We start from the raw sequence: 14,235 nt of genomic DNA on the forward strand, positions 1-14,235 counted from the left end.
GCGATCTTGGGTCAGCACTTTCAGTTCTGTGCGCTTCCCTTTGGCCTGGCCACGGCTCCCCGGATGTTCACCAAGGTGATGGTAGTCGTCGCGGCGGCTTTGCGGTCGGAGGGCATTCTGGTACATCCCTACCTAGACGACTGGTTGATTCGGGCGAAGTCGTTGCAGGAGAGCACGGCTCGGGTGGTGGAGTTTCTCCAGTCGCTGGGCTGGGTGGTCTACCTTGCAAAGAGTCGGTTGGTCCCAACTCAGTGTCTGGAGTACCTTGGGGTTCTGTTCGACACCTCCTTGGGGGAAGTTCTTCCTTCCAGAGGCCCGGGTAAGCAAATTGCAATCTCAGGTTCGCTTCCTTTTGGCATCCCGGTGTCCTCGGGCGCAGGATTTCCTCCAAGTCTTGGGGTCCTGGCGGCGTCCCTGGATGTAGTGAGTGGTTGCGGGCCCGCATGCGTCCTCTTCAGTATGCTCTGCTCCGGAGGTGGTCGCCCCAGAGACACAGTTTGGATGTCTCTGTCCCTCTGCGAGGCTTGGTGCGCTGCAGTCTTCGGTGGTGGATCCAGGCCTCTCATCTGGTTCAGGGGGTGAGTCTGGGTCTACCGCAGTGGACGGTCCTTCTCTCGGGTGCCAGTCTCCTCGATTGAGGGGCTCAGTGTCTTGGTCACTCAGCTCAGGGCACTTGGTCCACGGAGGAGGCGTCCTGGTCGATCAATGTGTTGGAGGCCAGAGCCATCCGTCTGGCGCTGTTAGTCTTCCGCTATCTTTTGTTGGGCAAGTCGATCAGAGTTCTGTCTGACGTTTCCACAGCGGTGGCTTACGTTAATCGGCAGGGATGCTCCAAGAGCACTTAGGTGGTGCAGGAGGCGGCTCTGCTCATGCTTTGGGCGGAGTTGCATATTCAGGACCTCTCGGCCTCTCATGTAGCCGGGATGGAGAATGTTCAGGCGGACTTCCTCAGTCGTCACATCTTAGATCCGGGGGAGTGGTGCCTCAGCCCCGTGGCCTTTCAGTTGATAGTGAAGGCTTGGGGTCAGCCCCTGATGGACTTAATGGCCATGAGTGGCAACGCTAGAGTGCCCCGCTTCTTCAGTCATCGCAGGGACGGTCTGGCTGAGGGTCTGGAAACTCTGGTTCAACCATGGCCAATGGAGGGGCTGTTGTATGTGTTCCCTCCGTGGCCATTAGTGGGCAGAGTTCTTCTCCGCATTGTTCGCCATCCGGGTCGGCCTCGACAGCCGTGGTTTGCAGATCTGGTGAAGCTTCTGGTTGCGGATCCTCTTCCTCTGCCCCTCTTGGATGACCTTCTGATGCAGGGTCCCATTCCCATGTTCGACCCATCTCCCTTCTGTCTTATGGCTTGGCTCTTGAAAGGGGTCGCCTAGGTAAGAAGGGATATTCGAATAAGGTGATCTTTCTACTCTCTTGGGGTCCCGAAGGCTTTCTACCTCTTGGGCTTATGTGCTTTTTGGCGTCTCTTTGAGGGGTGGTGCCATGCGCGGGGAGGGCTCTCTTTTTGCGCTTCTCTGCCTGACATCCTAGAGTTCTTGAAGATGGCCTGGATAGAGGTCTGGCTTGGTCTTCTCTCCAGGTTCAGCTTGCGGCCTTGTCCACCTTTCGTGGGTTAGTGACAGGTCAGCGTTTGATGGCCCTTCCTGATGTGGTTCGTGTTTTTTTGCGGGCGGCCAAGCTGCTCAGGCCTTCCGTGCGGCCCTCTGTTCCACCTTGGGATATTAATCTGGTTCTTTCAGTTCTAGTGCTTCCGCCCTTTAAACCGTTGGGCAGCTGCTCTTTGAAGGATCTTACTCTGAAGGTGGTCTTTTTGGTGGCCTTTACTTCCGCTAGGCTGTTTCTGAGTTACAGGCTTTCTTGGAGTTTTTCTAGGGAGCGGGTTGTCTTGCGGCCTTTACCTTCCTTTCTGCCAAAAGTAGTTTCTCCTTTTCATGTCAATCAATCTGTAGTCTTCCTTGTGTTGGGTAGTTGGGAGGGCTCTTCTGAGCAATGACAGCTGCGCAAGTTAGATGTTGGTCGGGTCCTTCGCTCTTATGTGCAGCGGACCCAGGAGATCAGGAAATCAGATCTCTTTGTCCTTCTGGCGACTATTGCACGCTGGATCAAGGAGACTATTGCTTCCGTTTATCTTCTGAGACAGGAGCCTGTTCCGGAGTTTCTCAAGGCTCATTCCTCTCGGGGTCAGGCGGCTTCTTGGGCTGAGTCTTCGCTCGTGCCTCCAGTGGACATTTGTAAGGCTGTGTTTTGGTCTTCCTTGCATTCCTTTGTCAGACACTACCAGGTTAGATGTTCAAGCGCGTCGGGACATGGTGTTCGGTGAGCATGTTATCCCAGGACAAGCAGGCAGGTATTCTCACTAGTGGGTGATGTCATCCGACAGAGCCCCGATACGGACATCTTGCAAGCATGTCTTGCTTGAAGAAACTCAGAAGTTTCGAGATGCCCGCACCGCGCATGCGCCAGTGCCTTCCCGCCCGATGTACCGGGCGTGTCTCCTCAGTTCTTTTCTTTCCGCGGAGCTGAGAAGTTTCACTTCATTCTGCGCTGACTGAATTTCAGTAAATTTGCCTTCTTTGTACCGCGTTTTTTGTTTATTTGATTTATTTCAATTTTACTTTATATTTCTTTAAAAAAAAAAAAAAAGTTAAAATTATTTCTTCCGGCGGTTCGGCCGGGCCGGCCTCGTGGCTTAGGCCTAGCGCCTTCGACCTTGCGGCGACGCTTTTCCGGCCTATGTCCCGGCCAATCACCGGTTTTAAAAAGTGCAGCAAGTGTCAGCGTGCGATTTCGTTGACGGACCCGCATCGACGCTGTCTTCAGTGTCTTGGTCCAGAACACGTTCCGAAATCGTGCCGACCTTGTTCCACGCTCACTGCGCGCTCGTTCAAACGGCGCTGCTTGCTCTGGGAGTCGATGTTTAAGATGGAGACTGCCAAGGAGCCGTCTGCTTCAACTTCTACTGATGTTTCGCCGATCCATTCGAAACCTGCATCGACGACTCCTGCATCGGGCATTGTGAAGCCGGCATCGTTCACTCCGACTTCTGCCTCGAGTTCGACACCGGTGCCTGTCCCCGTCTCCTCGGCTCAGGTACCGCCTTCCACTGTCCCTCCGGTGGTCATCAAAGTGCCTAAAGCTAGCAAGCAGAAGCACTTGGCCACAAAGGAGCGCGAAGACCGTGCTGGAGGACCCCCTTTCGGTGCGGATCCCTCCATATCGGCTTCGCTTCGTTCCCTGCTGGAAGCTCAGTTTGTCGAGCTTATGCAGTCTATGGGACCCCGGCTTATCGCCTCCATTCAGGGTGACCTCCCGGTCCCGGTCCCGGGGGGCGGACCGCCCCCTCCCCCTCCTCCTCGTCGTTCGATCTCACTGCTCGACGAGGAGGATCGGCGGAGGGCGGCGGGGGCCTCGCGGCGGGCTTCCTTTAGTGATATGCCGCCTTTGGAGCCCATCACGCCTCCTCGACATCAGAGTAATAATAATAATAATAATAACTTTATTCTTGTATACCGCAATACCATGGAAGTTCAATGCGGTTAACAATAGAAGAGACTGTACATTTACAGCGATGATACATATTACAGTGTTGTTACATTTACAGAGATGTTACATAAATAGCAGTAATAAAAAGGCATATACTAAAGAAGAGACAGTACGTATATAGCGATGTTACATGTTATAGCGGTGGTAAATGGAGGCAATGAAAAGGCAGGGCAATTAGATAAGACAGAGATTGAGAAAGAGAGGCCATAGAGTACTATGTCAGCCCCTGATAATCGGAGTCCTGGGCATACTGCATCGCAGGAGGAGTTCTTCCGCACTCCATACCAGACCTGGGTGGCACTGCGTGAGTCCGCATCCTTGCCACCTCTGCGATCCACTGCATCTAGTCCCATCCATTCCTTGGAGGCTTCGGGGGATCGTGCGATGCATAGAAGATCTCGTTCCCCATCCCGTCACCGGGAGGGGCATCGATCTCGACACTCGTCTCGACACTCCTCACATCATTCGGAGGTGTCCCCGCAAAAGAAGATCCAGCGTATGGGATACTCCTCGTCGGATTTATCCCCGCCTGAGGGACCGGAGTATGAGGAACCATCTACCTCCTATTCTCCTTGCCGCTCCCAGCTCTCTCTGGACCCGGAGGCTTCCACTTCTTCTAGTTCGTCTCGCCGGCCGGCGCTGGCGGACCAACTGTCCTTTTCCTCCTTCCTCCGACAAATGGCGGATGACTTGGACGTAACTTTGGACACTGGTTCTCGATATTCTAAGGAGTATCTGGACACCATTCATTTACCTCACCCTCCGGCGGAGACGCTCCGGCTTCCTCTGCATAAACTGCTTGACCAGACTTTCATGCGCTGTTTTGAGACACCATATTCCATCCCTGCAGTTCCCAGTAAGTTGGATGCTCGATACCGCATCGTCCACCACAAAGGGTTTGAAGGGGCACAACTCTCTCATCAGTCTCTTCTGGTCGAGTCCTCCCTCAAGAGATCTCATCCCTCCCAGGTTTACGCCTCAGTACCACCGGGCCGAGAAGGGAGGACGATGGATAAGTTTGGTAGACGTATCTACCAGAACTCTATGATGGCGACTCGAGTGCTCAATTACAACTTCTTCTCTTCATATTTGGACTTCTTCTTGCCGGTCCTCCGCAAGTTCATACCTTTTATCGATGCTCAGGCTCGATATGAGTTTGAAGAGGTGGTGGCGACTCTTTCCCAGTTACGCCTACAGCTGATGCAATCCTCCTACGATGCCTTCGAGCTCTCGGCACGTGCTGCTGCCTGTTCGGTGGCCATGCGTCGCCTGGCATGGCTTCGTACGATTGATATGGACCCGAACCTCCAAGACAGACTTGCAAATGTGCCTTGTGCGGGGGCGGATCTGTTCGATGAGTCTATCGAGACTGTTACTAAGAAGCTTTCGGATCATGAGAAGTCCTTCCAGTCTATCCTACGGCCTAAACCCAAGCCTCAACAGTCTCGTCCCACTAGGCCGCCTCTGATTTACCAGCGGCGTTATCAGCCGAGGCAGACTCCTCCTGCGAGACAACCTGCGAAGAGACAGCCTCCCCAGAAGCCTCAGCAGAAGCCTCAGATGCCGGCTGCACCTAAGGCTACTCAGCCTTTTTGACTCTCTTCCAGGGAGCATAACCGACCTCGTTCTGTCTCCCCCCGTTTTTCCCATTGGGGGTCGTCTCCATCATTTTTGTCATCGATGGGAGACAATCACCACGGACCTTTGGGTCCTTACCATCGTAAGAGAGGGATACTCTCTTCATTTCCAACAGGTCCCTCCGGACCACCCGCCAAGAGAGTATCCTTCCAACTCGACGCAGACCGCGCTTCTCCTCCAGGAGGCTCAGGCTCTGCTTCGGCTTCGGGCCGTCGAGCCGGTTCCGTTAGATCAGCAAAACCGGGGGTTTTACTCCCGGTACTTCCTGGTCCCGAAGAAGACGGGCGATCTGCGTCCCATTTTGGACCTTCGAGTCCTCAACAAGTTTTTGGTCAAGGAGCGGTTCCGTATGCTGACCCTGGCTTCTCTCTATCCCCTCCTCGAGCAGAACGATTGGTTATGCTCTCTGGACCTCAAGGAGGCCTACACTCACATTCCTATTCATCCGGCCTCCCGCAAGTTCCTCAGATTTCGGGTGGGACATCTACATCTGCAGTATCGAGTGCTTCCATTCGGCCTTTCCTCGTCTCCCAGAGTCTTCACGAAGTGTCTGGTGGTGGTGGCCGCTGCACTCCGGAACATGGGTCTTCAGGTGTTTCCATACCTAGACGACTGGCTCATCAAGGCACCGTCGGCTCCAGAGGTCATTTCGGCGACCTTGACTACAATTTGTTTCCTGCAGAGTTTGGGCTTCGAGATCAACTTTCCCAAGTCCCATCTTCAGCCCACTCAGTCTCTCCCCTTTATCGGGGCTGTCCTGGATACCATTCAACTTCGAGCATTCCTCCCTCCTCAACGCATGGATGCTCTTCTTCTACTCTGCCAGTCGGTGTCTTCTCGCCAATCCATATCAGCGAGACACATGATGGTCCTCTTGGGACTCATGGCATCTACAGTTCATGTGACGCCTTTTGCCAGACTACATCTCAGAATTCCTCAATGGACCCTGGCATCTCAATGGACTCAGGTGTCCGACCCGTTGTCCCGTCACATTGTAGTCACTCCTGCTCTACGGCAGTCTCTTCTCTGATGGATGACCTCTTCGAATCTATCCAGAGGTTTGCTGTTTCACTCTCCTCCCCACCAGAAAGTTCTCACGACCGATTCATCGAACTATGCATGGGGGGCTCATCTGGATGGTCTTCGCACTCAGGAGTTCTGGACCAGTGCGGAACGACTCCATCAAATCAATCTTCTGGAGCTCAGAGCCATCTTCAATGCTCTCCAAGCTTTTCAGCATCTGCTTCACGACATGGTGGTCCTTATTCGCACAGACAATCAGGTCGCCATGTATTATGTCAACAAACAAGGGGGCACGGGCTCGGCCCCTCTTTGCCAGGAAGCTCTTCGAGTCTGGGATTGGGCGGTTCACCACAACGCCTTCCTCAAAGCTGTCTACATTCAGGGGAAGGAGAACGTCTTGGCAGACAAATTGAGTCGTCTTCTCCAGCCTCACGAATGGACGCTCCATTCCGACCCCCTTCATCAGATCTTTGCACAGTGGGGGACGCCTCAGATAGACCTCTTTGCAGCCCCCCACAACTTCAAACTGCCTCAGTTTTGCTCCAGGATCTACACTCCTCATCGCCTCGAGGCAGATGCCTTTCTACTGGATTGGGGGAATCGCTTCCTGTATGCGTTCCCTCCATTTCCTCTCATTCAAAAGACTCTGGTCAAGTTGAGATCAGACCATGCCACCATGATTCTGATTGCTCCTCGGTGGCCCAGACAACCTTGGTACTCCCTTCTACTTCACCTGAGCAGCAGGGAGCCAGTACTTCTTCCAGTGTTTCCTTCACTACTTACTCAACATCAAGGTTCACTACTTCATCCCAACCTGCAGTCTCTCCACCTGACAGCTTGGTTCCTCTCAACGTAACTCCTCACCTGTTCTCTCAAGCAGTGAGGGAGGTCTTGGAGGCTTCCAGGAAGCCTGCTACTCGACAATGCTATTCCCAAAAATGGACTAGATTCTCTTCCTGGTGTATTTCCAATGCCACGGAACCTCAGCGAGCTTCCCTATCTTCTGTATTGGACTATCTTCTACACCTGTCTCAGTCTGGTCTCAAGTCTACCTCTATACGAGTCCACCTGAGTGCTATTGCGGCTTTCCATCAGCCTCTACAGGGGAAACCTTTGTCTGCTCATCCTGTGGTTTCCAGATTTATGAAAGGACTTTTTCATGTCAACCCTCCTATCAAACCTCCTCCTGTGGTTTGGGATCTCAATGTTGTCCTGTCTCATCTCATGAAGCCTCCGTTTGAACCTCTCAACAAGGCTCCACTTAAGTATCTCACCTGGAAGGTGGTTTTTCTGGTGGCCCTCACGTCTGCTCGCAGGGTCAGTAAGCTTCAGGCCCTAGTGGCGGATCCACCGTTCACAGTATTCCACCATGACAAGGTGGTCCTCCGCACTCATCCAAAATTCTTGCCTAAAGTGGTCTCTGAATTTCACCTCAACCAATCCATCGTGCTTCCAGTGTTCTTTCCAAAGCCTCATTCTCACCCTGGAGAATCTGCTTTGCACACTCTGGACTGTAAACGTGCTTTAGCTTTCTACTTGGATCGCACAAAGCCTCACAGAACTGCTCCTCAACTCTTCGTCTCCTTTGATCCAAACAAGTTGGGACGACCTGTATCGAAGCGCACCATCTCCAACTGGATGGCGGCTTGTATCTCTTCCTGCTATGCCCAGGCTGGATTATCCCTTCCCTGTAAGGTCACAGCCCATAAGGTCAGAGCAATGGCAGCCTCTGTTGCCTTCCTCAGATCGACACCGATTGAGGAGATTTGTAAGGCTGCCACTTGGTCCTCGGTTCATACATTCACCTCTCATTATTGTCTGGATACTTTCTCCAGATGGGATGGACAGTTTGGCCAAACAGTGTTACAAAATTTGTTCTCTTAAGTTGCCAACTCTCCCACCATCCCATTGGGGTTAGCTTGGAGGTCACCCACTAGTGAGAATACCTGCCTGCTTGTCCTGGGATAAAGCAATGTTACTTACCGTAACAGTTGTTATCCAGAGACGGCAGGCAGCTATTCTCACGTCCCACCCACCTCCCCTGGGTTGGCTTCTCAGGCTAGCTACCTGAACTGAGGAGACACGCCCGGTACATCGGGCGGGAAGGCACTGGCGCATGCGCGGTGCGGGCATCTCGAAACTTCTGAGTTTCTTCAAGCAAGACATGCTTGCAAGATGTCCGTATCGGGGCTCTGTCGGATGACATCACCCACTAGTGAGAATAGCTGCCTGCTGTCCCTGGATAACAACTGTTACGGTAAGTAACATTGCTTTCTGGTGTCAGCCCTTCGGGGGTCCCGCCCATGATGGGAACTGCTTTGGTACGTCCCATTCGTAAAGATTAACCTCTACTGGTCTGGAGAGTGTTAAAGAAGGATAAATTAGGTTCTTACCTGCTAATTTACTTTCTTTTAGCCTTTGTTGTTGTATTGTTGGGGCTGTTGCGCGGGCAGATTTGTTTTTTGCTGCCGGTTCTAGTATTTTTCTAGGGCCGGGAAGAATTAAAGAACAGCGGCTGTGGCTTAGCTGGCGAGCTGTGGGGACATTTTTTCCTTGTGGTATTTCTCCTGTGCATTTTCCAACAGCATTTTGGGTACATTAGTTGTTACTCCTGTTCGGAGTATTGTTTATTTCTGTTTTCAGTTCTTGGTTCTGCTTGGCTATTCAGCAGACTGATGAGAATAAAGAAGGGGATATCTTATGTACTATCTCACAGTTTTGTTTTCAGTCTCCACCTGCTGGTCATGATTGGATATATACCCATTCATAAAGATTAACCTCTATTGGTCTGGAGAAGCTAAAAGAAAGTAAATTAGCAGGAAAGAACCTAATTTCTCCTTCCAGGGTCTTTCTTGTTTGGCAAAGATCTGGACAAGTTAGTACAGACAAAAGATGCCCTGTCTTTCTGAAGACCTTGCTCGCCCGCCTGCGCAGGGTGTCATTGCTCAGGGTTTTTGCATCATTTTCGCCAATACCGCCTTGGTCATGGGGCGGTTTTCCTTCCACCGGGTCTCCCCAGGGTCGTTGCTTTCAGCGCATGCAGTCCTTTCAGGGACCGCCCTGCCCAATGACTCCTTATGGGCTCGTCCCCTGGTGTCAGTAGTCGCATAATTGCGGGAGTTGTACGAGGGGTGGGCAAAGATCACAGTGGATCAGTGAGTTCTGTAGGTCATTCGGACGGATATGCTCTGGAGTTTTCCCAGCCCTTGCCAGATCGCTTCCTATCTTCCTTGTCAGGCGGCATGGAAGAAACTGGCTTTTCATCAGATGCTACAAAGGTTGCTCGATCTCAAAGCGATAGTTCCAGTACCTCCTCAGGAGTTTTGTAACGGCAGGTATTCCATTTACATCGTAGTGCCCCACAAAGAGGGGTCTTTTCGGCCCATCTTGGTTCTGAAGGGAGTCAACAGGGTGCTCCGAGTTCCTTCTTTTTGTATGGAAACTCTGAGATCTGTCATTCTGGCAGTTCAGCTGGTGGAATTCCTGACTTCTTTCGATCTGACGGAGGCCTACTTACATGTTCCGATTTGTGCCTCCCATCAGAAGTTCCTTCACTTTGCGATCCTGGAACGGCAGTATCAGTTTTGTGCACTTCCCTTTGGCCTGGCCAAGGCTCCACAGACGTTCATCAAGATTATGGTGCTCATGGTGGCAGCCTTGCTCAAAAAGGGCATTCTGGTTCATCCTTATCTGGATGATTGGTTGATCCAAGCAAAGTCTTTTCAGGACAGTTCCCGGGTTATGACTTGGGTTGTGGAGTTTCTGCGGTCGCTGGGATGGTCAACCTGTCCAAGAGCGAGTTGACCTCTGTCTCAGCTTCTGGCGTACCTAGGGGTTCTATTCGACACTGGCTTGGGGAAAGTCTTCCTCCCAGAGGCCCGGGTGAACAAGTTGCAGTCACAGATTCGCCTTCTGATGGCTTCATGGTGTCCTTGGGTGCAGGATTTTCTCCAGGTCTTGAGGTCGATGGCAGCCTCCCTGGATGTGGTTTGGTGGGCCCGGGCTTGCATGCGGCTGCTTCAGTATGCTCTGCTTCAGCGGTGGTCTCCTCAGTTGCACGATCTGGACTCTCCCGTGCCTCTTCGGGGGTTAGTTCGTCACATCCTCCGTTGGTGGCTACAGTCTTCCAATCTGGTGCGGGGAGTGAGTCAGGATCAGCCCAGTGATCAGTGCTTCTCACGGACACCAGTCTCCTCAGCTGGGGAGCTCAGTGTCTTGGTCGCTTGGCTCAGAGTAGCTGGTCGCCAGAGGAGGCATCTTGGTCGATCAATATCCCTTCGTAATTCCCTTTTCGGATGTTCAATGCCATGGCCATCTTAATCCTTAGGCTCCTTGCGCTCGTGTACATACACTTGAGTTTGCGGCCTGTTACTTTCTTTCCCTCTTGTGTCCCTTTCGATCTGTCAGGATTTCTATCTTGCCTATGATCTGGTGAGTCTTCCCCGCAATCTTCTTGCATGGTATCCTCTGGGTTTCCCGAACCATCGACTCTTGGTCGACTGTTGGCTTTCCCCTTCTTCCTAGTTTAAAAACTTCTCAATTTCTCGCTTGATGTTGCTTTTGTTGGACTAATATTTGATTTTGTTTAATTTTAAATGTATTAGGGGGATTTCTTCCTTTTCCTGTGGTGTATTTGGAATTGTAGATTTCAAAATTTTTAATTTAAAAAAAATTGGACCTGCCTTGTAGAGTTTTAGCACAGTTGGGCTTTTATATTTAACAGGAGCTAGGTTATCTGTCTTCTGTCTGTCTATTGTGAGTTGTTATAGTTCTTAGTCTTTGTTCTCTTTCCATAACAGAAGTAGAGAAGGAACTGGGTAAAAAGGGGCTGAAAGGCATGGTCAGCACCTTACTGCAGGCACCAGAGCTGCCCACAAAAACCAGGACCTGCAGAAGAGCAGCTGAAAGCAGAGATATGAATGAGGGTCCAGAGTCTCCAAATTCCAAAGGCCCAGGAGAGATTGGTGAGTCTCATACACAGCTCTAAGAAAATAGTCTAAATGCCTTCTGCGAGTCAGTGCGATTTTTAAAAGATTTATTTATGGTGTTTTTTTTTATAAGCAAGTCACACAAGATAGTATACAGTTAGTATAACTGCCTATAGGCAAATATAGTGACAACATGACTATATTAAACACTCAAATTTCAGCGTAATATACAATTAGAACAGTAATCCAAAAACTTGGAAATATGCAAGTTAAATTATAGAAATAACAATAAGATAATTTATCCCAGGACAAGCAGGCAGCATATTCTCACATATGGGTGACGTCATCCATGGAGCCCTGGCATGGACACTTTAAAAGTGCATCGCCACTTTAAGAAATTTAGAAAGTTTCTGATAGCCCGCACCGTGCATGCACGAGTGCCTTCCCATCTGACGTAGCATGTAGTCCATCAGTTCTTAATTTTCCGTGGTGCTAAGAAATCGCATTTCACAACGTTCGTTGTGTTTTTTCCTACTTGCCTTCCCACACTCGCGTTCTTTTATTCAATTCTTTCTCCCATAGTAAAATTTACTTTCCGGGAGTTTAATTTTTTCTCTACGTCAGCCTTCCAGCAAGTTGACCGGCGGGGCCTTTCATCAAGCTTCAGCCATCGAGTTTGATTTGGCTGAGGTGGTGTTTCTGTCGATGTCCCACCCAGTAATGGGTTTTAAAAAGTGCGGTCGGTGTTCTTGAACTATCTCCATCACAGACCCACACAGCTGGTGCCTACAGTGTCTGGGTCCAGAGCACCGTTTTTAGTCCTGCGCACGCTGTTCAACTTTACAGAAGCTAACCATTAAAAGCTGCAACAGGTGAAGTTGTTCGGTGTCACAATGGAAGGAGATCTCTCTTTGACACCGTCTACATCGAAGTCACAGACACCACCCAATATACCACCATTGACACCTGTGTCACAGGTCATCATCCTCTCTGGTAAGCCAGCTAAAAAGCCAACAGCTTCCCAGTCGGGGTTGCAGATCATCACTAAGGCATTGAGTCCATTCATGCCGACCAAGCGCAAACCCGTTATGCAACTAGTTCCATCTTTGAGGGGTGCATCGTTATCCTCTCCGGAACGTGTCACAGCACCGTTGGTACTGGCAATTAAGCCAAAGGTACTGTTGCTTACTTTTCAACAGAAGCTCGATGCTCTGTTCCATGAGGAGTATGGGGATGTTTATTCTTTTTACCCCGATGTAGACTCCTCTGGTACCGGCCCAGCCTGAGTCTAACACTGCAAGGCCTTCTGGTACTGTCAATGCTTCCTTGATGCAACAGCATGGCTCTCGACATCGTTCATCACGTCAATCCAGTCCTGCATCGTTCATCCAAGACAATGTAGTAAAAGTTCTTCCAAATCCAAACGTGGTTCCAAATCTAAGCATGTTTCCCGGAAGCGTAAACATTCAAAGGAACCTTCAACACCGGATTGGTACCGGTCAAAGAATTGTTCTCCTTTTGTCCTGGTTGACTCAGATCTACAAGATGACGCCAATCCAGATCCTTCTCCTTCCTCTACCGAAGCAGAGGATTCTCCTCCTTTGAAGTCACCGAGACACTCACTAGTTAGAGCGTCTTCTACAGAAAAGCTTTCCTTTACTCGTTTTATTCGACAGCTAGAAAAGAATCTTTCTTTGAAGCTGGAGTCAGATTCAAAATACAGTGCTGAATTTTTGGAAACATTGGACTATGAGTATCCTCCTAAAGAGTTGCTTAAACTCCTTTGCATGACATATTAAGATAAATCCTCTACAAAAAATGGGAGTCTCCTCTTTCTGTTTCTTTTGCTCCCAGGAAATTGGACTCTCTCTATAAGATAATTTTCATTCAAAGTTGTGACAAACCTCAATTGTCTCATCAATCTTTAATGGTGGAGGCTATTATAAAAATGTCTACTCCATCCAAAGTTTATACTTCGGTTCCACCTGGTAGAGAGAGGAGGACTATGGACAAATTTGGCCAACGTCTATCAAAACTCCATGTTGGCAAATCTTGCCATTAACTATAGCTTTTATTTTTCTTGTTATTTGAAACATCTTATTAAACATTTTCCTAATTACCAGAAACATCTTCCTTCTCATAAACTGAAAGATTTTCAACATCATCTCAGCACTCTTGCTCAGTTAAGGAAGTACCTGGTTCGTTTGGCTTACGATGTCTTTGAGCTGACTTTAGAGCCTCTTCTATGTCTGTGGCCATGAGGAGGTTGGCGTGGCTCAGGACCTTCAAGACATGCTAGCCAATGTTCCATGTCTTGGGGATGAGCTTTTTGGAGATTCTACAGATACTGCAACTCAAAAACTCACTGTTCATGAAACCCAGTGGGATACCTTGGTAAAACCTAAGTTCAAGCTTTCTACATCGAAAACTTTCAGACCATCCTCTTCATATCAGTGGCGATTTTCAGCAAGATCTTCTGTTCCCCCAGGCCACAACAGAAGAAACAAAAACAGCAGCAGCCTCAAAAGTCCCATGCACCTGCTCCTGCTAAATCAATGCAGTCTTTTTGTCCAACTACTAGAGAGCATAATTGCAATTCCAATGAATCAATCTCCCCTTCAGCCAATTGGGGGTCATCTCCAGTTTTATTTTCATCGTTGGGAGTTGATCACCTCAGACCTCTGGGTTCTACAAATCATTCAAGAGGGTTACTCTCTTCATTTTCTCACCAAGGAGAAATGGCTCTTCACACTCTGGATTGCAAGCGGGCTGTGGCCTATTATCTCAGCAGGACAAAACCACATAGAACAGCTCCTCAACTTTTTGACTCCTTTGATCCTAACAAGTTGGGACATCCTGTTTCCAAGAAAATGATTTCCAACTGGTTGACTTTCTGCATATCGTTCTGTTATGCTCAGACAGGGCTGTAGCTAGAGGGTCAGCTCATAGCCCATAAAGTTCAAATTATGTCAGCTTCAGTAGCTTTCTTCCACTCTACTCCTATTGATGAAATCTGTAAAGCTGCTACTTGATCCTCGGTTCATACATTCACCTCACATTATTGTCTGGAATCTTTTTCCAGATGGATGGGCACTTCGGC

General features: G+C 49.8%; 1 protein-coding gene across 3 annotated transcripts in view; it reads left to right on the plus strand.

The window, feature by feature from the left end:
* ABL1 (ABL proto-oncogene 1, non-receptor tyrosine kinase) overlaps positions 1-14,235 on the plus strand; it is a 172,740-nt gene that overhangs the window by 153,651 nt on the left and 4,854 nt on the right. For all 3 annotated transcript variants that reach the window (XM_033960528.1, XM_033960527.1, XM_033960529.1), the window contains one exon: positions 11,007-11,171. In XM_033960528.1, coding sequence (XP_033816419.1) covers positions 11,007-11,171 — 165 coding nt within the window. The remainder of the gene's footprint in view (positions 1-11,006; positions 11,172-14,235) is intronic.

This window comes from Geotrypetes seraphini, chromosome 10 (assembly GCF_902459505.1).
Source record: "Geotrypetes seraphini chromosome 10, aGeoSer1.1, whole genome shotgun sequence".
Classification (NCBI taxonomy): Eukaryota; Metazoa; Chordata; class Amphibia; order Gymnophiona; family Dermophiidae; genus Geotrypetes; species Geotrypetes seraphini.